Below are 24,693 nucleotides of genomic sequence, written 5' to 3' on the forward strand. Positions count from 1 at the left end.
TTGCCTTACCTGAGCAGATTTCCTTCGGAACTCGCACTTTCATTTACTTTCTGTTCTGGGCAAAAGTTTCCGGGTAATCTCGTACCCAGGGCAGTCGTTTGGAAAAGAGAGTGTATACAGAGTACCCTGGATACGAGTCTGAACACCTAAATTCTTCCGCGGTTAGAAAACTAGTGCTTTGCGTAGAAAAGGAAAAATAAACAACAGAAAATGGCCAATATTCGTGATCGTGTAGACCTTTTGCTTTTGCTGTGGAATAAAACTAAATTACTCAAAAAACACATGAAATACAGTTCTTGGGTGCAAATTGTTTGACAGCCTCACTTCCTTGGTCTCCTTGTAATCTTGCGCATTGCATGCAAGTGGGTCAGGCGGGAAATTGATATGTACGGGTAGAAATCGACCAGATGGGATGATAATTTGCTAATTGGTCATTAAAAATTGCTAGGAACTTTTATTTCATACGACCTATTATATTTGCACTGGCCAAGACCTAATCAAAACAGTTCCATCACAAACCGCCAGGTGTCGCTGCTTTGCGGTCCCTCTCTCCTTCACATTCCCAAGATGGCGGCTGTCCTGTGGACCGCCGCTGTGGCCGCCGCCGTTTCCGTGACAATCTGGGCCGTCCTGGTGTTCGCTCGCTGGTGGAAACTCTGGAAAATCATCAACAAGATCCCCGGACCGCCTGCCTACCCGCTGGTGGGAAATGCGCTGCAGTTCAAGCCAGGAGCAGTCGGTAAGGTCGCCGTTTTGTTTCTGGCCCGAGATTTTTGTCCCAGGCGCTGATCAAAGTTCATAACAAACACCTGTGACGCAGTGTTACGTCCTACGTGTACGATATAAAGAAAACAGAGTGTGGGAAATTCCCAGGGTAATCGGTGCTGTAGTAAGAAATTCAGCTGTCATGCACGTAAAATACGTTTGAGGCCACCAATGTCTGTTTGTTTGTGTGTGTTTATCATGATATTACTATTAGTCTCACGTACTGGGTTCAAAGTTGTTCTGGACGACCTAGCGGTCAAACTGGTCTGGAAATTTGATCGCAGTGATCTAGATTTTGTTTCTTAAGATTCGGGTCAGGAAAATCACTTGTTGCCAATTGTGAATTTTCGATGAAATTTTCTTACTTTTAGCTATGAATATTAATATATGATATATGATATATTGTTATATGATATCTTGTAATATCTTGATATAATCAGATGGGGAAACATGCAATCATGTTTATTATACATGTGTACAATGGATTATACATATGTACAATGGTTGGTGTTGTGTTACTTTAAATTTGAATGATAACAGAAAACAGGCTAATATATGTTGAGCCCTGTGTGAAGGTGTGATGTCAAATAGTCATGTGATGGTCACTTGTCCTGTGAACGATCTCTGATGACCTCATACCCGGGACAAAGGTTGTCCCAAGCAGGGCAAGTTACCAACTTTAGGGGTTCAGCCAGTCATGTGCTCAATGCATGATCTGGGATCAAAGTCTAGACTGGAGAGTCAGTGACATATACTTACAGTTACAACATAGTTTACACAGGAATGAACTAGCACTTGAAGCAGAACTTGACATGCTTATTTCTGCATACCTGCATTGATATTATTGCAGGTGTAACATTTGCACCCTGGAATCCAGAGCAATTGTACCAAGCTTCCCCGGACCTACACCGGCCCGCGCCCGGAGCTTCCTCGGACCTACCCTCCCGCTGGCCCGACAACGTACCCCGGCCCACTTCCCGCTAGCCAAACAAGCTCCGCTCTAGTATGGCTGCGAAGATTGGTGGCTCAGGCGGATAGTGGGGCTGGGTAGATCTTCGGGGGGAGCGGAAGGGTAGCCCCGGGTAACTCGGAGCGCGGGCCGGTACATATGCTCTGGATTCCAGGGTATAACGTTTAAAGTACCTGCACCACAACAGATTTTAAGAAATATGGAATCATTCCGTTCTTTGTTAAGAATTTCATCAAGTAGCATCAAACAAGTGTATATCCACTGTCAGGGCTGTCTCCAGGACCCCTCCCTCTGTCCTGGGAGGGATATTTTCTTGTTGGGAGTTGCACAAAAACTTTACAAAAAATCTAAACATCTTGACATGAAACCGTTGAAAATTGTTACCCACTTATTTATATATTGATTGTTGCACGAGTTATGTATATCTTTTTTTCGGATTTTCCTAAGTTTTTACCACCACCACCTGCTGCAGCTGGGCGTGATCCTGACACTTCCCTTGGCGTTATGCCCCTCGCGGGGTCTTGCCGAGTACAGTGTAGGAGTGATGTTCATGTAGATGTAGATGTAAGCTGAAAATGACAGATGTAAGTTGTAACAACAATATCCACAACATGGGCTTCCAAACAATTAGTGGGACGGAAAATAATTTAAAGCCAGAGACACCGCCCAAATCCACATTACCCAACATGTGGAGTGGTGTAGCTGATAGGTTGCACGATACCATCAGAAATACCTGCACAGCTCTGACTTAACGAGGGGGTGTCCCTGTGGTGTAGTGGTCTGCGCCTTTGCTACTCTGCCACATCTGGCATGGTTCAAATTACTTCGACCAGAAGGCCCGGGTTCAAGCCCCGGGTAGGGCACCTCTGGACAAGAGGCGCATTGAGTCATACCAAAAAGACTTTACAAAAATGGTACATACTAACAGTATGGAAGTTAAACACACTCCACTGCCAGTGGACTAGCCCCCTGCTGCAGTGATTGCACCACAGTGTGGCCCCAGGGCTATGAAACGGAGATGGACACCGCCCTATACATCAATTATGGTGTGGGAGGATTTTTACTAAACTAACTCTGACTTAACGACTTGGAATAACTAACGTCCCCCTCTTGCTGGACAGATTTTTTCCACCAGGCATCGTACCTGATCATCGCGCCCTGGCAACTTGTCTCGCCCGTCACACGGCTCTGGCTTGGCATAACGCCGGTCGCTATCACGTGCAGTCCTGAAACCGCGGAGGTAACCTAGCAACACTGGTAACCTAGTGACACTGACTCAACAGGCTTTTATATTTCAGGAAAGTTCTCCAAGATCTGTGAAAATCAGAAATTGTGACTGACCCTTTTTTGCTCTTGATTTATAATTCCTTCAAGCCTGCAACTTTTTTGCTCCATCCGCATACTATTTTGCACAAATCCAGCTGACACCTTAAGAGAGCAAAGCCGTATGTTTAAGGGGGTTTAAGTTTAAGTCTGTCATCTCTGCTATTTTTGCTAACTGCATATAGCTTAGCTGCAGCAGCTTAGCTCTTCTGCTCTGCCCGGACGCAGTTTATCCCTAAACATTAAACTTTACTTTGTACTAGTATAGGCATATGGCAATGTCTAGATCTGGTTTATAATATCATGCGTGCACATGGGGTTCAAAAATGGAATGGCACCAGCATCATTATACCTGGTTCAGCTAGTACATATATTTAGGTAAAATATTTGGAGCTGTGCAGGCGTTTCTGAGGTTATTGCCAGAGAAGTTAGCCAGCATGCAGCCATATATGGTTTGCTTTCTAGAAATGAAACCAAATACATGATCATGCCCCTCTATGCACCACAGATATCAATCCCTCAACTCACCCTCCAAACAGGGAGCCGAAAAATCCCTGGGACGAAACACCATTTGCAATCGATATGATGGAGGGAATTCAAGGAATCAAAGCTTATGTGTTGAATTAAAACATATCCTCGATGATCCATATATTCGTTGTATTTGCAGACTTCTTCCCACCACTTCAGGGTACAACATAAGGGACTACTTGGATAAAATGAAGCTGGCCACACCAATTTAATTTCTTGGTTAACGGATTTTTATTTTCCAAAAAAAAAAAATTTCAGAAAATAAAAATTCATGAAAACAGAAGGCTGGGCCAGCCTTCGGTTTTCATTAATTAAAAAAAAAAAAAAAATTTTTTTTCTTGGAAAATAAAATTCCGTTAACCAAGAAATTGAATTGGTGTGGCCTGATGTTAAAAAAAAAAAATAGGAAAAACAAATAAAGAATTCACCCTGACATATTTCTGTTTGCAGACTTTTTCGAGCAGCTGTGTATTGTAGGGCACGAGGAGTTTAAACAGTTTATCCTGGTGCGGGTCTGGTTGGGACCGGTACCTGTTATCGGTTTGAACCGTCCGGAGACCGTTGAGGTAATGTTGTGTGTAGTAACCCCACCTAGCTGTCAGATAATGGTACTGCACCTCTTCTGTTCCTGTCTGTTGCAAGTTTTTAGACATCCTAAGGACCATTTCTGGAGCTAACATCATTAACAGCAGGAAAGCTGATCATGTGCAACGAAGACTTAACTCATACCTCATTTTTCTTCACTTACCATGATGGCAACTGTAACTTTTCAGGGCCATTTTTAGAATTTTTTTTTTTTTCAATGGGAAAAATAACAGAACGAAAAAGTTAGTTTTTTTCCCAGTGACTGTAGGCGTTGAGCTGTTTCTTTTTCATCATCATCATCCTTCGTGGTACGAAGTATGAAGGCCCAGAAGTACACAGCGAGACAGAAGCACCAAAGTATGATGGCCCAGAAGTACATAGCAAGAGAGTGGCACTTAAGATTCCTCCAGACCAGTGCCAAACCATTTCCACACTCAGTCTGGCTTCAAACAGAGAAGACATGACATTGCATTCCTTTCTTAACAGCTACTTGTACCATTACAAACTATTATTGTAGCAATTCCAACAGAAGTACACAGCGAGAGAACGGCACCAAAATCCTTCCAGACCAGCACCAAAAAATTTCCAAACCCGTACAAAACATACAAAAATCATACACTTCTATCCCATGGGTACTGACGCTAACCCATATAGTGGTTTAATTCTTTTAAAAACAATTTCCTTTTTTTTCTTCTTGCATTTGCAGACTTTTTTGAACAGCTGACTGTTGGATTGGCTCAAGAATTTCAGAACGAACGGCTTGTGCGACTTTGGTTGGGCCCGGTGCCAATAGTCGGGCTTGTCCATCCTGAAACCTCTGAGGTAACGCCATACGCAGAAGCGCCGCCTAGCATTTCTCAAGGGCATGACAGGGTTAATGCTCAATGTTTTACTCATGCCCTTGATGAAGTGTGGATCTTTGTGGCAATGATGCTGCGCTACATGGTTCACCACTTGAGCATATTTAACACGATCATTCGGATGGCATATCACGTTGAATAAGAGCTGATCATGCAACACAATAACTACTTTTAAGTATCCATTTTCTGACCGTTAGTAATTTACCTTGGTAGCAACACGGCCTCATGCTCACCAGCAAGCTGTATTGGTGTCTATCGTGGTGTAGAGTTCTGTTCAATGCAACATCGCCACATCTGGTTCAAATTCCGTGGAGCCTCACTGCAGCAGCCTCAGTTTGCACTCTCTGAAAATGACTGGAAAGGAGTTGCATCGTCCTTTCGGATGGAGACGTAAAGCCGCCAGCCCCGTGTATGAGGGAGGTTATGGCGTCAAACCTTTGCACGTCAAAGAACCCAACACACTTATCGAGAAGTACTAGTATTGGGGTGACCTGGTGTGCTTTGCTTAAATATGTGAGCCATAGCATACGTGAGTATTGCACTTACAAGCTAACAAAAAATTGTGGGAGTCATGCTTTGTCCTCAGTTTTAGGTTGCTGGCTTTGCCAACCGTCTTGCCAGAACTCATGTCACATCTACATGCTCCCGGGGACATCTATCAGTTCTTGCTGGAACTGCAGCCTCTATCTAGAGTGAGCTCTGTATGTTTGAAGCCAATGCTTCTAAAACTAAAAGCTTGCTTAGATTCTCAAAAGGAGGTTCTTGTACTTTGAAAGCGGGCTTACCTCTTTTTCACCCTTTTTTCTCCCAGCCCTCCAAGCAATGTTTTTGTTGTGCCCATTTTCCATGACCGTATGTTAGAAAAAAAGTTTTTAATGCTGTCTGCTTTTTTTGCCCCCTTTTTTGCAGCTTTTTTCTCCCAGCTTACGGACTGGGCGCAGTCTTACATGCATGGGAATGCCACCATGTTCCGTTTGTGGATCGGACCCCATCCTAGCATAGGCTTACTGCAGCCTGAAACCTTTCAGGTACAACATTGTTAGGGCAAAACTCGTAGTGTTTAACTTTAACCGAAAAGGTGTCCACATTTTATGACTACGTGACTAACAGCATGACCCAAAAAACTTATCTTTTTAACCTTTTCCCTGCCGCCTAACATTTTTCAAGTGCATGACAGGGTTTTTAATGCTTTGCTATTCACTCTAACAGCCTGAGACGGTCCTGACCACAGCAGATATACTGTAAATGCAAAAATCTTTGCCGTGGTTTTATGTTCGCGGTTTTCACGGTGAGCTTTTAGCACGGACTTAAAACCACCACGAAACTTTTTGCCCACCAAGGACTGTAGCACTACTGTTGTGTCAAACACAAAATTAAAACCATCATGAACACTCCATTTTCTCTGGTCCCTACCGCGAAATAAAAACCACGCGAACTTAAATGCATTTACAGAAATGTTTGTATGCTGACAACACCCCAGCCTGCACTTGTCAATCTTCTAAAGAACAGCTTACCAACTTGTGGTTGTGCACACCCATATACACATCTTTTCACAGCCCTCATTGCATGACTTTTTTCAGTGCCAGCAACTTTCATAGCTGCTTGTTTAAAAGATTGCTTTTGCTAAACATGTGTTGCCCTTTTTGCTTTGCAGCTTTTTTCTCCCAGCTTATGGACTGGTCGCTGTCTTACACGCGTAACAATGTGCCAGTGTTCCGTTTGTGGCTTGGAGTCACCCCTACTGTCGGCCTGATCCAGGCTGAAACTTTAGAGGTACAATCCTGTATGCGGTTAAAAGCAAATCAAAACTGCAAATCAAACAAAATTGTACCTTGTTAAAAACAAATTAAAACTGTTTAACCGAAAAAATGTCCCCTCCAAATGACTACACAGTTGTAAGATATGAGAGAAGATAAGGCTCCTTATCTATTCTCTGTAGCCTTTCTCTCTTCATGCATTTTTATTTCAAAATCGCATTGCCACGCCTTTACTGCTTTTCAACATCAGTCTCTTGTATCAAAAGACCATCCAGAGTTTTGAAAAGCTCATAATATTTTTTTAACCTCTTTTTGCCCCTTTTCCTACTTCCAGATTTTTTACGAGCGTTGCAGTACTGACAACATTTTTTTTAAAACTCGATAACCACATTTTTGAAAATGAAGTCCCTTGTTGAAAGTTTCTCTTTTTTTTTTTGCTCTTTTTTTTGCAGAATTTTTTGCTAACAGTGTGGAGCAGGTGAAGGAATATGTCAGTGCCCCCATTTTTCGATGGTGGATCGGTCCACAGGCATTAGTAGTCCTACATCATGGTGAAACAGCGGAGGTATATTTTGGATTTTGGATGTTTCAGTGCACTACACGTGGGACACAGGCAGCTATTGCTGATGTTGTGACCCTCACTGTCCACACATAATGTACCCATTTTTACACTTGGGTACACAAGTCGTGTAAAGTGCGTTTCTTCCCAAGGGCACAAAATCGGTGGCATCAGGGGATTCGAACCCGGACCCCTGGGTTCTGAGTCGAAAATCCTGCTGTTAAGCCACACGACCCTACTATATCAGAGCGTGGCCAAATTCATTTTCAACACTTTTTCCACCTTCTACCTAAGTGCCTATTATCCTGTTTTCAACATTTTTCATCTGTTTCCTGGTCACTTCCCCACTACTGTCTCATCAACATAAATTCACAACAAAATCTCACTCACGCAAAGCACAATCCAACAGTTATGTACAAATGAACAGTAAATGAAAGATATGAATAAAGTTGAAACCGGTCGAATTTCGTCTCAGAGCTGTCATTATCCCAGAGCTACGAATGAGTAAATGAAATTATGGTCGGTCCTTTTTCTCCTGTTACCCCTCTTATCCTAGCCAGCATCTGAATTCCTTGAAATTTCTTCAAATATGATAAAGTTAGGACAAATATGGTGGACCCACTCCTACTGTAGGCCTTCTCTGGGTTAAAACTTTAGAGGTACAAAATTGTTTAACTAAAAAAATATCCCCTCCGAATGACTACACAATTATAAGATATGAGTGAAGATACGGCTCCTTATCTATTTTCTGTATCCTTTCTCTCATACTTTTTTCTTCCAAAATCACAAGCCTTTACTGCTTCTTAACATCTGAGTCAGTCCTTTTGAACAAACATCCAAATGATCAGACTTCACGTTATTTCCTAAACTTTTGTCTTTTCCTGTTCTACTTCCAGAGTTTTTTACGAGCCATGCAGTGCTTAAAACAGACCAACATCATGGTGTTTTTTTGAACTGGATAACCACATTTATTGAAAATGAAGTCCCGGAAAAAGTTACCCTGTTTTTTGCAGACTTTTTTGCTCAGCTTTCTGGGTGGGGGAAGGAATATGTCAGTGCCACCCTGCTTCGCTGGTGGATCGGCCCACAGCCATTAGTAACCCTACATCATGCTGAATCAGCAGAGGTACATGTACATTGGAGCGTGGCCAAAATCATTCTCAACCCTTTTTGCGCTTCCGCCAGTGCCAAGCATCACGTTTTCATCGTTTGTGCTTCGACTAGTGCCTAAATCATGTTTTCTACACTTTTTGTAGCCTGGTATCCAATTACATGTAAGTTCCTATTAAAGCTCCAGAGTCTCCTTTCTGCAAATAGCGGAGACTTGGGAGCTTGGGATTTGATAACAGAGAGGAGAGTCAGGAGCTATGTGATAATAGGTTCGGATACCAGGCTACACTTTTTGTGCTTCCATGCACTAGTCACCAACAACCTATTTTCAACATTGTTTGCGCCCATCATCATGTTTTCAAGACTTTTTGTGCTTTTAGTGCCCAAATCATATTTTCATCATAATGATTGTGCTTCCAGTTAAAGTACTAGTGCCCCACAACCTGTACCTGTTTACAACATTGCTTTGTGCTGCCATTTGTGATAAGTTTCCTCATTTTATTTGTTTTTTTAACGAACTCGCTCAGTGCAAGGCCGTAGGGGGCCACTCCTTTAAGCACTGAACTAATAGTGGCCCATGACGAAATCTCACTCATCTACCACTCAAGTCAAGGCAAAATCGAACAACTTGAAAGTTTAAGGCAATCCATCGAACTGACTACTAGTTAACAGTAAATCACTAACTGTGGTTGGTCCTTTTTCTTCAGCAACTGTTCGTACCTGACCAGCGTCCAAGTTACCGGAATTTTCTTTGAATCTTAGAAGTAAAGATTTCGGGACAAAAAAATAGTCAAGACCTGTTGCCATGGTAACTGAAGAAGCCACAAAAGTCACATGATCAGCTCTTCAACCTAACTCCCTGTGTTTTTGCAAAGCCAAAGTTGCTGTTTTCTAACAGACATAATTCATGCATGAACAAAACTAATATGCTTTGCATGGCTGCTAATGCTTTCTGTGCCCTTCTCTCTTGCTTGCTTCTTTGTCATGACCAAGTTCTTTACTTTTTCCTGCCTGCTTAATTTGCTGACACAAGTGATTCTTTGATTTTGCTATGCTGATTGCTTTTGACATGTTGAATATTTCAATAAGTTTATTTTTTATGAACCGAAACAAAATTTGTCTAATTAATACTAGTATATGCTGTAGGCTAAATGCATGTCATTGCCAATTTTCCATATATCATGTATGTAATGAATATGATTTTTCATATAATCCAGTCACAAAATTTAAAGTAATATTCAATTTTCAAACTTTCACGTTATTAAACTTATTAAAGACAGCTTGAATGTTATTCTTCATTACCAGTATAATGTATCTTTTAATCCTGTCACATAGTACATCAATTTATACTTAAATTTGAGTCGTTAAAATTTCTAGTGGCATAGACCTTTCAAAGTGACTTCAGCATTCAGTTATTCCTCTCCTTTTGTATATGATTTAAGACTATCAGATCATATCCTTTTGTATAATTGAAGACTATCGAATCCTATCCTTTTGTATAATCTAAGACCTATCAGACTGTATGCTTTTAAGACACGGTGTCAATTAAAATGATGTGAACTAAGTCTATGTTCTCCCCACGCCCACCCTCAGGTCCTGTTCAGTTCCTCCAAGCACATAGAGAAGTCCTTCGTGTATGACTTTCTCCATCCGTGGCTGGGAACTGGACTTCTAACCAGGTACTGGGTGTAGTTTGAGCATCTAAAACTTTTAAAGGGGCCCAAAACGATTTCCGCACGTTGATACATGTAGTCAGATTTTCAAATGTCCTTTTTATGCATAGAAAGTTTAGATAACACTATCCCATTGCATATCAACCTTCATGGAGCAAAGATGCGATGTCGTTGTGCGGTGAGAACTCATTGAAAATTACAGTTTTGTGTACGTGTTACGTACAGTTCTTGGAGTCCTCAACTTAATGAGGTTAAGCACATCATACAAAGAAGATCACTTTCACTAATGTCACTTTCACAGTAAGGGAGACAAGTGGAAGACACGCCGTCGTCTCATCACCCCGACCTTCCACTTTAAGATCCTGAGCGACTTTCTCCACGAGTTCAACGACCAGTCGGAGGTCATGGTCAGGAAACTCGATGAGATGGCGGGGACTGGGGAAGAGTTTGACGTGTTCCCCTTCATCACTCTCTGTGCCCTGGATATCATCTGTGGTCAGTCAAAGTCACTTAAGTGCTAGAACTTATTTAGCTCAATTGGAAGCAGCTCACAGCTGAGCTCCTGGTTCCCATTAAGTTGATAACTGGAAAACCCCAGTTCGAATCAAGGAAAGGGCATCCTGGTAGGAGCTACATTGGTCTTTAGGAAGGGACGTAAAATGAGGTCCCGTATTTCAGGAGGTGCCTCGAACACAATTTTTAAAAGACATCACAACAGCCTCATTACTCAGATGGGTACCTACTGCTGTACATCAGATGAATATATAAGTTCTACAAAACCAAGTCGAGTTTGTCACCTCCTCAAGGCAATGCTGATTGTCTGGCTCTATACTTCCCACTGCAGCCTTAGGTGTAGGTCCTGCTATTATATGATAGTGGGAGAATGCTGGTCCAACTCTTTAATAACTCTTGCAAATCGGTTGTGTACAATTAACAAGAACTTTGTTATCCAGTGATTTACCTACCTGTGCTTTTTTTCACAGTTGGCTGTTTTCCTTCCATGGAGTTCCTCTATGCTAAGAATACAATGGAATTTTTGCCCCCCTAGCAACTGTCTTTGAAAATGTAGCCCTGTGTTTGTTTGTTTGTATGTTAGTTTGTAAACAGGATAACTTCATTGTCGTTCCACAGGAACTGCCATGGGGAAGTCTCTCAACGCTCAGGAGAACACAGACTCCGACTATGTCAGGGCCATCTACAGGTGAGGCAATGGCAATTCTACTCGAGACCCAAATCTGACAAAAGACTTAGACAAATTTGATTCAAGATCTAAAATCATTATTTGTCTAATTTATATGACTTGGTTTATCATATATATGATATAATTTGTGCAGTGGGCAACCTCAAACCAACCGAACACACTCATGTCGTATCTTCAGAAAAAACGCTGTAGCCACATATAGTCCCCTGTCAGAACTTTATTCAAGCCCACATCCAAATAATAGTATATAATGATACTATAATAATACAAAGTACCAATTTACAACAGGTGATAAATTTTTGACAGTTTTCTGGCAATTTTGTTAGTTCACCCAGTGACTTAGAAGTTAATATACTTTCATACTGGCATGTTTGATCCTGATCCCAGATTTCCTTGTCGTTCCTCTTACAGGATCAGTGATCTGATCCAGGTGCGTCAGAAGTCTCCCTGGTACTGGTCCGACCCCGTCTACAAGAGTTTCGGGCCCGGCCGCGAGTTCGAGGAAACCCTTCGGATACTTCATGACTTCACTCGCTCGGTAGGTTATGAACTAAATAAAATTTCATCTTACTTCAGTCTCAACTGTAATTAAAGTTTACAACAGTTATCCTGATCCACACAGCCATTGATCAAAGGAAAGAAGACGGATATTTTGACCAATTCACTGATCTTCACTGAAATCAACCAAGTTGAAATCTGCCATATATCATTAAGCATACAATGTAGCTTCTTATTAGCTGTTTTTGTGAAAGATTTGTGGAAGAGTTGCAGTAGATTTTACATTATTCTATCTTCAAATTGGATTATTGAGGTACTGTATTTACTTAAAACCAGCCCTCCAGCAAGAGAGAACAACAAATTTAAAACTTCCTTGTAGATCTATATTGTATGATTACATTTCATTATATTTACTCTAGACTAAGACTTGCTTTTGAATGACCTCTCTCTCTCAAGGTCATTAAGGAGCGTAGCGAGCAGTTCCAGAAGCAGCTGGAGAGCCAGTCGCAGGAGGCGTTCGACATCGTGGAGGATCCGGACAAGCCCGTCGCCATCGGCGGCCGGAAGCGCCTGGCGTTCCTCGACATGCTTCTCTACGCGTCCGTGGGGGAGACCAAACTTACGATGGAAGATATACAAGAAGAAGTAGACACCTTCATGTTTGAGGTACTCATTTTTTCATATAACACAGACTGAGTTTGAATTATGATTAGAAATGGGCTATAATTATGAAGCGACTGGCATTCCTGGATATGCTACTGTATACGCTTCTGTAGGGGAGACCAAACTTACGATGGAAGACATCCAGGAAGAGGTGGACACGTTCATGTTTGAGGTACTCATTGTTTTGTACAACATACTAGTGAACAATAGATTGATTCAATTCCTGGAATAGGAATGTGTGTTAACTCATTTATTCAACCTTCCTGACCACTTACTCAATTTAGATTTCATACAATGTATATGAAGGCAACTTTTTTTTTTTTTAGATCTTTTTTGTTCGCACGCTCGCATCAGTTTTCGGGTTCACAGAGAATGTCATCTATATAATCAAGACTCAACATGGCCTAAACAAGACTAACACTTCTACCCTTCATTTATGCCTTCTCCAGGGCCATGACACCACGGCTGCCGCTGCCAACTGGGCCATTTTCCTGATCGGCTCCCACCCCGAGGTGCAGAGGAAGGTTCACGAGGAGATGGACAGGGTGATGAGTACGTCGGAAAATATTCTTTCAGCTGACATTCTTCTTTTTCTACTACTCAAAAACCAACAGGATGCCACTATAATGCTGCAAAAGTTATGTCGCCACTTGGATAACATTCAGCTCTTTTTCATCATAAGCTTTGCGCTTCCTTTGTGGTTGAAACTCGATCCTCCTAAGTTTGACGTGTCAACCTCGCCCCCCCCCCCCCTCTCCTGCAGGTGACCCCGGCCAGAAGCCGACCATGGACGACCTTCGTGAGATGAAGTACCTGGAATGTTGCATCAAGGTCAGTCATTTAGAACCCCTCAAGGTCAATCACCATCTAAAGATCCAGTCATTTATAATCACTTAAGTTCAATCGTTGTTCTAAACCCTGACCAGAAATCTGATGGAAATCTATTTCTATCTTGTTTTAATCTTAAGACTTCTGAAAAAAAGTAGTGATTCCATGATAATGCTTGTCTCATCTTATATTACTTTTGACTCAGTAGAGGTCAAAAGGTTAAATTTGTTCCTTTCCTCTTTAACCTGGGCTTCGTTGAATGCATTTGCCAATACCCTACTTGACTATCACTCACTCACTCATGACCCATGACCTCAGTGATCGTAGGGCCGTCATGACAGCCAGCCGCAATGATCCGTGCCCATCCTGTTCTGCTCTATTACTTGACTATACCGAAACTATATATAGGCACTCATTTTTACCGAATTGAGTAAAGAAAAAGGTGTAAATGCCTTTCTCATGAGCACAACATGGGGGCCTGCTAGGGATTCAAACCCAGAACCTTTAGATGTCAACAACCCTAACCACAAGATCACCTTGCCACATATTTCTCCAGGAAGCCCTGCGCCTGTACCCGTCTGTGCCGTTCTTTGCCAGGACCCTGTCAGAAGACTGTATCATCGGTAGGTTATATTGACGTCTGTTTGCTTGATTTGGATGTTCATTAACAACTTTCATCACGGTACTGTAACTGTAATTCTTGGAGACCCTGGACACCTTAGAGCATTTATGAAATACATAGACTGTACAATGATAGCAAATGGAGAGGTCACCGCAAAAACTGAAATGCACAAGGCAAGTAGAACAGTCTCCTGGGTTTCGGGAATTGGACCCGGGTTGCCATCACACAAACCCAACGCACTTATCACAAGGTTAAAAGGTCCAGACAAGTTAGACTGGTCAGTAATAATATCATAAGTGGCGCTTGAACCACAATGTTACAAAACCACAAAAATAAAACCACTGCAAAACTTTCAAGGTTTACAGTAACCCATTATTTTCCCATGACACCAGGTGGATATGAAGTGCCGAAGGGAGTGACCGCCATCGTCCCCACCTACAACGTGCACCGCGACCCCAACCACTGGCCGGACGCCGAGAAATTTGACCCGGAGCGTTTCTTCCCAGAAAACTCAGCCGGACGCCACCCCTATGCCTACATCCCCTTCTCCGCTGGATCCCGGAATTGCATCGGTAAGAAAATGTGTCTTGATTCAGGTTAAAAGAGCTTCCTTCCCCCTAACAGCTTCATGTTAGAGGACAGATTTTTACAGTTGTTTTCTACATGCGAGAAATTTGGTCTTATGGACTCTTGTCACTCAGAGTTTCAAAGTTTGATTTATATATCATGTTAAGGCCACACCAATTTGATTTGTTGCTTCTCGAATTTTTAAAGATTATGCTTACCTGGGAAAATATACTTAAAGCAAAGAATGAGGACCAGGTATTCAAATTTACCTCCCTGCCCTCTGCTTTTTTTATATCCACTCGCTATGTTTTCACCGTAAAATGCTGGAGAACCAAGAAAATGAATTGGTTTGGCCTAAGGAGCATAGTTTTTACTTTTCCCTTGCATTTCCCTCTGAAGTGCGACTCTGTTTCAAACTGTAGAATTGGACATATATGGACATGTACATGTATAATCATGTTTATCCTCCCAGCCAGGGATTCTTTTTATGGAGAAGGCCTTTTGGTCAAATAGTTGTACAGACCTGTAGTAGGTGTGAATCTACTGTCTTGTACCATGACATGAATGTATCAATGCATACTGTTTCATATTTTGCATTTGAATAGGGAATTCTGCATATAACGTGCAGCTTTCTGCATATGATGTGCAGAATTCTGCAGGTGACGTACAGAATTCTGAATATACGTGCAAAATTCTGCATATGTTTTGCCGAATACAGTTCCATACTATAACATTGATTATTGTAATGGAAAATTTCATTTTTCTTACAGGCCAGAGGTTTGCTCTGATGGAGGAGAAAGCCATCCTGTCGTCCATCTTCCGACATTTCCGCATTGAGACCACGCAGCAGCGCGACGACCTCAAGCCCCTGGGGGAGCTCATCCTGCGACCCGAGAGCGGGGTCAAGATCAAGCTGTTCCGCAGGGAGTGAAGGGTCAATAGTCAAAGGTCAAGGATCAAAGGTCAAGAATCAAACGTTTAAGGATCAAGGCTTAAAGGTTAAACGCAATGATATAGTGGTAACCAAAAGTGAAGGACCAAGGTTGAAAGGTCAAAAGTCAAGGATCAAAGGTCGATGGAAATTATACACTGGTATCAGAAAGATGGATAGTGCACAGGCTCTTACAAAGGAGGAGGAAATGAGAGTACATTTGTAGTTTGATGATGAATCTTTTTAGTTTGACCAGTGTTTTTGGTCTTTATGAAAAGTATTCTTGCTTCTTGCCTGAGTGAATGTAAAAATAAGATGTGAATTATCAGGTTTATCATTATGTTTACTGGAATTTGATTTGAAGATGCATTTGTCTTTATAACAACATACTATAATTAGATGTGGAAACTAGAAATTAGGTGGAATAAAAGACTCTTTGTACACAACCAAGACTTTTATTAAACCAACGTTTCGATGACCATCTGTCATCTAATCCTCAGGACAGACGGTTACCGAAATTTCGACTTAATGAAACACTTGTACAAAGTTGAGAAGAAGCTTAGGTGTCTTTTTAATTCACCAACCTGATGAAACTACTCACGGATGTAGAAATAAGATTATCATCAAAACCGGGATGTGTAGATAATTATGTAAATGATTTCTGCCTGAGTACATTGAAAAGTACATGTGTTAGAAACGTGTGTTTAGTACTGCTTACTGAACTATGATGACGAAAACACTAGAATTTAGAAATAAGGTTCAGTAAGATAGAGAGGGAGACTCAGTAAAGAACGAAATGTTTACTTCAAGTAATCTTCAAATGCTGTGATCTAGATCATTCTTCGTTGTAAGTGTAAGGGGACACAATGATTATGGAAACAAGTGCTTAAATTAGAAGACAAAAAACTTTCATTTAAGTATGGGTGGTAACTGTAGGTGTGTAAATGATGAACTAACTAAGTACTACTGCTCACTGTTATCATAATACTACACTTATCTTAGTTTCATTGAAGCAGTAAGTGTTATGGTAATATCATGGATAATAAATCTAGTCAATTGACTTGTTTCAAATTGGTTGTTATAATTAGTACTGGTGAAGTGCTTCATTAAAGTTATAAAGTACAAGCTGTGTAAGACCGGGCTGTTAATGTTTGATCCACTCACGTGGGGATGGATCCCTACTCTTTTCAGTAAGTGTTGTGGGCTCTCAAATATGGTCTAGTATTCTGCCCTCTCTGTAGTGATATGATGGAGTTATTAGGACTTGAATGATGTAATTTATATTCCAGTTATATTTTATCTGACCCCTCCCTCATGACCTCGATGAAAAGCGGACTGCAGTCCGATTTTAGCTTATCATGAATAAACAAAGGTTCAAATGAGCAAACCAATTTGCCCATCGCATTCCGAATGCAAGATGGCGGCTGTCCTGTGGACCGCCGCTGTGGCCGCCGCCGTTTCCGTGACGATCTGGGCCGTCCTGGCGTTCGCTCGCTGGTGGAAACTCTGGAAAATCATCAACAAGATCCCCGGACCGCCTGCCTACCCGCTGGTGGGAAATGCGCTGCAGTTCAAGACGGAACCGGCCGGTAAGGACGCCGTTTTGCTTCTGTCCTGAGTGCGGATCAAAGTCCTAACAAACACCTGTCGTGGTACCTTACGTCGCACCTGGACAATTAAAAGCACTGACTCAGCACAAAAGGCTTGGAAACTTAAATGTCATCATATCTTCACTTTTTTAGTTAGACCCACCACAAAATCAGTCATTTTTGATCGTTACACTAAAGCGTGATCATTTTAAAGGAAACTGTACAAAGTTTCCAGTGATGTAACCCCTTATGCTAACATTTTAGCTAATCATTACAAAACAGGGTAAATTTAGGCCCTTTTCTTTGATGACCTACTTTTTTGTTTATTTTATTGAGACACAAGTATTCATGGAGGTAAGATGGACAGTCAGAAATTAAGTTTTCTAACTTTTTTTGCCAAGTTTGAATAAAGATATAGAAATCCCTCAGACAATCACTGTTGCGCGAAAATCCACCTGTCTTACTGAAAAGACGTTTAACGGCCCAATGTCTTGGAGTCTTGTGATGTATGCTTTTATCATGATATCAGTCCCGTGTACTGGGTTCAAAGATCACAACACAATTCTCTGAATGACCTAGCGATTAGATATAGACTGGGCTGGAAATCTGAGGGCAGTGCTGCAATCTCTTGTGATTTCCATGAAAAATGGGTGTGATTGTTTTGGGTGTGTCCATGTGTGTTTGTTTTGTTCCGGGTTGATAACTAAAGAACCTCTGGATGGATTGTGATGATAATTGGTATGTTAGCTGATCTTGAGTAGACGAAGGGCAATGTCAACTTTTGCCACCCCTTGGGTGCCCTTGGTACTGCAGCGCCCTGGCCCACTAGCAACTTTTACTAGTACTGATCATTACAAGTCAGCATGCCCTTGCTAGAGTGGTATCGTTCTAGATGCCGTCTGAGTAACAACTGGCCAGAAACAGGGGTCAATGACGTCGACCTCAATTCGGTCGACATTTTAAGTGAGCCAAATAATGTTTTCACGCACACATTTCATTCGCAGCTCTTTCAGCACACCTCTTTTCCCTGCCAACTTTCGCAGCTGCATGTTTAAACATTAATTTTCGAATACAATTTGCATTTCGCTGAGACTTGCGCTTTTCCCTTTGCAGCTTTTTTCGCCCAGGTAACCGGCTGGTTTCAGGCTTTCATGAATGACGATGCGCCCATGATGTATCTGTGGCTCGGACCCAGCCCTACTGTATGGTTACTCCAGACTGAAACATTCGAGGTACAAAATCGTTCACTATTTAGGACAATACCCAAAAAAGTTGAACAGAAAAGTAACTTACCAACCTGATGAAACTATTCACCGAAAACCCAAACTTCTTAACCGAAAAGCTGTCTACTTTGTGATGAATTTGACTGAAACCAATAAACCAATAAGGAAGCCTTTCCTTTATCCCTTTATCCCTTCCCTTTGCCCCTTTATGTTTTTTTTTCAAATCCGAAGATACTGTCAGAAAAATAATGCACTTACTTTGCATGGCTGCTATAGTCCATTTCAACTCTATTCTCGCTTACTTTTCCTCGTCGCGTTTTCTCTTTTGTGCTACTACGTCTGCTAATAATAACACAGTGTATTATTCGCTATGTTGATAGCTTTTGATATGTGGAACACTCTATGTTGCTCAGTAAATACCAACAAACAAATGGCCTTACTTCGCTGTTTCTCTTCTTTTGTATAAACTTGCTCATGATGATAATGCCATCCATACTCATGTTTTTTGCCTTTACACATCCACAGGTATTCTTCAACTCATCCAAGCACATCACGAAGTCGAATTTCTACGATTTCTTCAATCCTTGGCTTGGGAATGGACTTCTAATCAGGTATTGTTTGTACAGTCTATCACAATCTCAAACTAACTTAACTTGATTACTTAAGCTTGGCACGAAATTAGCATCAATACATAGACAGAATTCCTTATAAGTTGCGGAAAGTCTATGGCACCCCCCGTCTCCGCTGAGGGATGGTTGTTGATACATGTACGTGTGGGTGGCTATCCATTGCTATATACTGTAAATCACTTTAATATAGCGGCAGGAAAATATAACGGTTGGGGGGGAAATGGAGTAGGTCACGACACTGAATTTCAATTTTAACGGTCGGAACAAACATTACTCATTTACTGGCTTAAAATATTAGTGATCAAATATTAGCGATGATGAAATTTCAGCTGTTGACTAGTGACAGTTAAATCAGCTAAAATAAAGTTACAGTTAACAAATCAAGAATTACAGTACATGGAAGTTGTTGCTTTTTTTTCACTATTGCCTTTCTCAGCACTGGAGACAAGTGGAGGACGCGCCGTCGCCTCATCACCCCGACCTTCCACTTTAAGATCCTGAGCGACTTTCTCCACGAGTTCCACGACCAGTCGGAGATCATGGTCCGGAAGTTGGACAAGATGGCGGGAACCGGGGAGGAGTTTGACGTGTTCCCCTTCGTCACGCGCTGTGCCCTGGACATCATCTGTGGTCAGTGGCGGGGTGTTAGCTAGCTATTCGGCAATGCGTCTTTTGGACGCCCTGTACTAAAATGATAGTGTGCCCGGGATATCATCTGTGTTTAGTGGCAGAGTATTAGCTAGCTATGCGTTCATGCGTATTTTGCACTCCGTATGTTACCCCCCCCCCCCCTTCATCAGTCGCTGTGCCCTGGACATCATCTGTGGATAATGCAGGGTATTAGCTAGCTTTGCGTCCCTGCGTCTTTTGGACGCCCTGTGCTAAAATGGTGAAGACATTTGACGTGTTTCTGCTCATCAGCGCTGTACCCTAGACATCAACTGTGGTCAGTAAGAACTTGAAATACTGGTCAGGATTCCTGTGCACTTTTGTGCGCCTAAAATTGTAGCCGCTGTTTTTGAAACTGTCTCTTTTATAGTTTGTAAATGGAAGGCTTACTCTCTGCTGTCATTTCATGGAGAAACTTTTGAATGTCTGGAAAGTGATGAAATTCTGTGTTTGTGTGTTAGTTAGTTAGTTAGTAATCAAAAGGAAAACGTTCCTGTCCTTCCACAGGTAAAGCTATCGGGAAATCCCTCAATAACCTGGACGTTATTGGAATTTGGCACCTTAGCAGCTGTCAAACCTTGCAGCTACATGACATTGTGTTTCAGTGTTAGTTAGTTAGTAATCAAAAGGGAAACGTCCATGTCCTTCCACAGGAACAGCTATGGGGAAGTCCCTCAATGCCCAGAACAACGCAGACTCCGACTATGTCAGAGCCATTCACCGGTAAGCCAATACATCTAACAGTATCTCAATTTGTCATCTATTAACATCGGTCCGTACGAGGACCTACTGAACACGGTAACGCCATGTTGATTTGATTATATGGAATATGGATGACATCTTCGCGCGCATCAATTTTCGTTCCCTCACCTCAAAGACGTTTGCAGCCATACTGTATAATGCATAAAGCATCTGCTATAGGAGCAAATTTATGCCGTCAAATAGTTAGGAGTTAATACTAAGGGATAGATATATTCTACAGGAAAGGCAATACAAACTCCGTTTTGTGGATGACATCTTCTGGAAACGCTCGCTTACATTTTTGGATTGAACTTTTCTCTCATACGTTAATGTACATGTTTTAATCTTGACTTCCTTTTCGCTCCTCGCCAGAATGACTGATCTGATCCAGGTCCGTCAGAAGTCGCCCTGGTACTGGTCCGACGTCATCTTCAAGAATGTCGGGCCGGGCCGCGAGTTTGAGAAAACTCTACGGATTCTTCATGACTTCACTCGCTCGGTAAGTAGCGGATCAAGTAAAACATAATCTTAGAACTTAATTGTGAACCGTTGTTGATATATCAAATGAAAAAAAAAAAACTTAAAAACCTTAAGCTGCGACGCCCGAATATATCCGGGATACAGAAACATGCCCTGTGGGCCGCGTCCGATTATAACCTGGCTGAAACTCTGGCAGGTTTAAAGCTGCAGCATATATGAATTCAATCTCAACTAACATGTAGTGGATTACAACATGTAAGAATCAAAATAAATTATTAGCTTCAACTAGTGATTAATAAATTTTATTCTTATTTAAGTAAAATCAATGCAAGCAGTCATTGAATGCTCTCTGTCCGATCAACAATATAGTTATGTTCAGCTTCACGGAAGGGAACATGTATGGTTTTTCTACATTTTTATCTTCTTCGTCTTCTCCAAACAAATAGGGACAATGACCTGGACCAGACGGCTGTCACCGTGGTTACTGGTGTGCGGTAAAGTGGCAGACACTCTGTGGTGTTCGATTTTTCAAACGATCTATTTGACCTCTCTCTCAAGGTCATCGAGGAGCGTAGGGAGCAGTTCCAGAAGCAGCTGGAGAGCCAAGCGCAGGACGCGTTCGACATCGTGGAGGATCCGGACAAGCCCGTCGCCATCGGGGGTCGGAAGCGCCTGGCGTTCCTCGACATGCTTCTGTACGCTTCTGTTGGGGAGACGAAACTTACAAATGCAGATATACAGGAAGAAGTGGACACCTTCATGTTCGAGGTATTTACTTAAGTGCAATTCTACAAAACTAGTCTACTCTAAAAGGGACTACTAGTGGTTGATACTAGTTGGAGAGTCGAAAATTTATGTTAGCCCAATTTATGTGTCGTAAATTAATTTCAAGCTTTCTTTGTGCCTGTACCAGGGTCATGACACCGGGACTGCGGCAGCCAACTGGACGCTTTTTCTGATCGGTTCCCACCCCGAGGTGCAGAGGAAGGTTCACGAGGAGATGGACAGGGTGCTGAGTAAGTTCTAGAAATCTGCAAATCTAGAAATTAAGATAAGAACGTTTGATTTTTATATATTAGATACAAGGCTCTCGTGTGTCTCAAACCCTTATCCTATCTTTCTTGTAGGTGACCCTGACAAGAAGCCAACCATGGACGACCTTCGTGAAATGAAATACCTTGAATGCTGCATCAAGGTCAGTCATTTAGAACCCTTCAAGGTCAATCAAGATTCCAAAACCTTATCTAAAATTCGATGGATATCTTCTTCATTCAATTTTTGACCAAATAAACGGCGCTTTCCTTTTGACTCAAAAGGGTTCTACACGTTATAATTTGTTCCCTTTACTCGAACACTGACCAGCTTCTCTGTCTGTTGGTTCCAATTTTTATTATTCACCTGAAGATGTGGGGTTCGATTTTAAACTATTGGTAACAGATTTGTTTATTTCCTTGCCTTTTGGACATCATAAGATGCTTTTATAGTAAGCAGACGCTGAAAGAGGAGAGCAGGATGGGAAACGTCAATATGTCTGTGTTCACTCCATAGACTGAGTGCATCAAGGCAAAAACCTGGTCCTCGAGATTTGTTTGCCTAGTTGAGAACATTGCCTTTTTTGGTGTTTTTTTTCTAAATCCTAGGACCAATGAATCAAATTAGCCTAACATGAGCTCAAATATTGTTTCTCTACCTCCAGGAGTCCCTGCGCCTGTATCCCTCCATACCGTTCTTTGGCAGGACCCTGTCTGAAGACTGCGTCATCGGTATGCCACTCACATGACGTCTGTGTGTGGGGGTGTTTTTTTTAGTGATACTTGACAATGTACGTTTTGCATGATATATACATGAGTTCAACCGGTTTTTCCAATTGCCATTGGCATTGTTTTATGCAAATAGCAGGAGTATACAAAAATGGCTAATGCAATTATGCCATTTTATTTTAATGGAGTGAATGGGAAATGGAATATGCTATCAACCGCAATGCAAAAAGGTAGATTCTACTGTATTAAGTGAATGGTAACACAAATCCAATTTAGGACGGAGCAAGATCGCCAGTTTATCGTAAGTCTAGTGAGACAGGGGCTTTAGCTCTTGGAGATTCTTTTCCTCTCTATATATTAATCAATATCTAGACTATCCTAACCACACTATCATCTACCATCACACCAGGTGGCTATGACGTGCCGAAGGGAGTGACGGCTGTCATCTCCGCGTACAACGTGCACCGCAACCCGAAACACTGGCCGGACGCAGAGAGGTTCGACCCCGAGCGTTTCTTCACAGAGAACACGGCTGGACGCCATCCCTACACCTATATCCCCTTCTCTGCAGGACTCCGGAACTGCGTCGGTAAGAAAATTAGATGAGACATTCACACTACAAAAGTTACTTGAGCACTGTGGCTATTAAAGTTTTGAAATGGTAAGACGTTTCAGATAGTATCTGCTATCTTTCTTCAGTGACTGAGGTACAGTGGTACAATTTTGAATCCTGTTGTGTTCCAGAATGCTACCAATCATGTAAGCACGCACACAGTCACTTACGAAAGATGAAGAATGCTGCCTAAAACGTCTGTTACGTAACTTATCTCCTTGAGCAACTTTTGTATTGTGTGTCTCATTGCTCTTATGGGGGAAAAGGCCTTCTTTGTCTATGTAAGTTTTTTTCCGAACTGGAGTTTTGTATCAAACTTAACAGTCATAGATTTAAAAGTATCCAAAAGTATACTGTACTTAGTGTTTTTTTCTTTTCTACTATAATAGTCTGTATACCACCAGTAGTGCACTTATGAAGAAGGTTTTTCTGTGTGATAATTTGACGTCATGTTTAAGAGCACGTTACCTGGCAGCTTCTTACCATACTACAAGTTGAACGTATCAAACGTATTGTTTGATATCAATGATGTTACAAGCTTTGAAATATGCAAATACTAAGCATCGACACCCTTGCTGACAGTCTATGTAATGTGAACCAGTCAGAATTGCCCTGAGGAAGGTGACAGATGGTGACCTGAAACGTCGGTTGAATAAATCAATTGATTGTGTACAAAGAGTCTTTTTATTCAGAATCAAAGTTGAACTGTAATTGCCAACACAAAAATTGGTCTTACCCAAATTTTCGACTAATCAGCTCCAGTCGTTGTCATGAGGAATGAGCAATGCACTGCTTCTGTGACAACACAGATGAACTTTCAAGGGAAGAACTGCCGGATCGTTCCTTAGTCAATGACGAAAGACTGTAGATGCTGCCTGAAACGTCTGACTGATTTCAAATTTTATCCAGTTGCTTGAGTAACTATTTCAGGCGTATCTTATAACCTGGATGTCTAACCTTCATCAACGTTTCAAGTGGAGAGTCTTTTTATTACGATTCTCCTGCAGGCCAGAAGTTTGCCCTTGCGGAGGAGAAGGTCCTTTTGTCGTCCATCTTCCGCCGTTTCCGCGTCGAGACCACGCAGAGGCGCGACGACCTCAAGCCCATGGGGGACGTCGTTCTGCGTCCCAAGAACGGGGTCAGGGTCAAGCTACACCACAGGGAGTGAAAGGTCAAGGATCAATGTTAAAAGTTCAAGGCTCAGAGGGCAAGGATGAGAGGTCAAGCAATGAAAATGCTAACTGTATCGACGACGGTGGACATTTCTAAGGAAACTCATGACCAGAACCTGGTACTGTCTCCATGCTCATGGACACAGACCGGTATTGAAGCCATATGCAGCCAAATTTCGCAGGGATTCAAGAAGAGCCATGAGGTAGCCATTTTGATCTAACATTTCTATCTGTGACGTCCACAGTGTAGTTGAGGAGACCTCATTAAGTATCGAGTAAGTAAGTAAGTAAGTAAGCATGTCTATCTCGGTTGTCAGTTTTCTAAAGGACCTCGACTCCTCATTAAGAAACATTGTTAGACCATTTATGGCTCTCCT

The 24,693-nt window shown here is 41.9% G+C and overlaps 2 protein-coding genes across 9 annotated transcripts; both read left to right on the forward strand.

The window, feature by feature from the left end:
* Positions 1 to 543: 543 nt before the first annotated feature.
* Positions 544 to 16,219, forward strand: LOC136421553 (cytochrome P450 4V2-like). 7 transcript variants are annotated; one of them, XM_066408894.1, is made up of 12 exons: positions 544 to 739; positions 5,941 to 6,059; positions 10,051 to 10,136; positions 10,432 to 10,625; positions 11,262 to 11,331; positions 11,743 to 11,869; positions 12,286 to 12,495; positions 12,942 to 13,044; positions 13,256 to 13,323; positions 13,877 to 13,943; positions 14,335 to 14,514; positions 15,280 to 16,219. In XM_066408894.1, the coding sequence occupies exons 1-12, from the start codon at positions 568 to 570 to the stop codon at positions 15,438 to 15,440; spliced, it is 1,557 nt and encodes a 518-aa protein (XP_066264991.1). In that variant the 5' UTR covers positions 544 to 567; the 3' UTR covers positions 15,441 to 16,219. The 7 variants fall into 7 exon arrangements, with proteins under 7 accessions (XP_066264991.1, XP_066264992.1, XP_066264990.1 ...); XM_066408895.1 differs by lacking the exon at positions 5,941 to 6,059 and adding an exon at positions 6,686 to 6,804; XM_066408893.1 differs by lacking the exon at positions 5,941 to 6,059 and adding an exon at positions 2,857 to 2,975 and having other exon boundaries at positions 545 to 739.
* A 22-nt stretch (positions 16,220 to 16,241) lies between these two features.
* Positions 16,242 to 24,378, forward strand: LOC136421552 (cytochrome P450 4V2-like). 2 transcript variants are annotated; one of them, XM_066408891.1, is made up of 12 exons: positions 16,242 to 17,029; positions 18,143 to 18,261; positions 18,778 to 18,863; positions 19,318 to 19,511; positions 20,204 to 20,273; positions 20,664 to 20,790; positions 21,330 to 21,539; positions 21,685 to 21,787; positions 21,899 to 21,966; positions 22,468 to 22,534; positions 22,941 to 23,120; positions 24,152 to 24,378. In XM_066408891.1, exons 1-12 carry the CDS (start codon positions 16,819 to 16,821, stop codon positions 24,310 to 24,312), a joined length of 1,596 nt encoding a protein of 531 aa, XP_066264988.1. In that variant the 5' UTR covers positions 16,242 to 16,818; the 3' UTR covers positions 24,313 to 24,378. The 2 variants fall into 2 exon arrangements, with proteins under 2 accessions (XP_066264988.1, XP_066264989.1); XM_066408892.1 differs by lacking the exon at positions 18,143 to 18,261.
* The last annotated feature ends 315 nt before the right edge of the window (positions 24,379 to 24,693 follow it).

The sequence above is a fragment of the Branchiostoma lanceolatum genome, chromosome 16 (genome assembly GCF_035083965.1).
Source record: "Branchiostoma lanceolatum isolate klBraLanc5 chromosome 16, klBraLanc5.hap2, whole genome shotgun sequence".
Classification (NCBI taxonomy): Eukaryota; Metazoa; Chordata; class Leptocardii; order Amphioxiformes; family Branchiostomatidae; genus Branchiostoma; species Branchiostoma lanceolatum.

Coding starts and splice junctions, on each gene's coding strand:
- LOC136421553 (XM_066408894.1), top strand. CDS start 568: ATGGCGGCTGTCCTGTGGACCGCCGCTGTGGCCGCCGCCGTTTCCGTG. Junction 11,870..12,285: donor TTCATGACTTCACTCGCTCG/GTAGGTTATGAA, acceptor CTCTCTCTCAAG/GTCATTAAGGAGCGTAGCGA. Junction 13,045..13,255: donor GGAGATGGACAGGGTGATGA/GTACGTCGGAAA, acceptor CCTCTCCTGCAG/GTGACCCCGGCCAGAAGCCG.
- LOC136421552 (XM_066408891.1), top strand. CDS start 16,819: ATGAGCAAACCAATTTGCCCATCGCATTCCGAATGCAAGATGGCGGCT. Junction 18,262..18,777: donor TCCAGACTGAAACATTCGAG/GTACAAAATCGT, acceptor ACACATCCACAG/GTATTCTTCAACTCATCCAA. Junction 21,967..22,467: donor ACCTTGAATGCTGCATCAAG/GTCAGTCATTTA, acceptor CTCTACCTCCAG/GAGTCCCTGCGCCTGTATCC.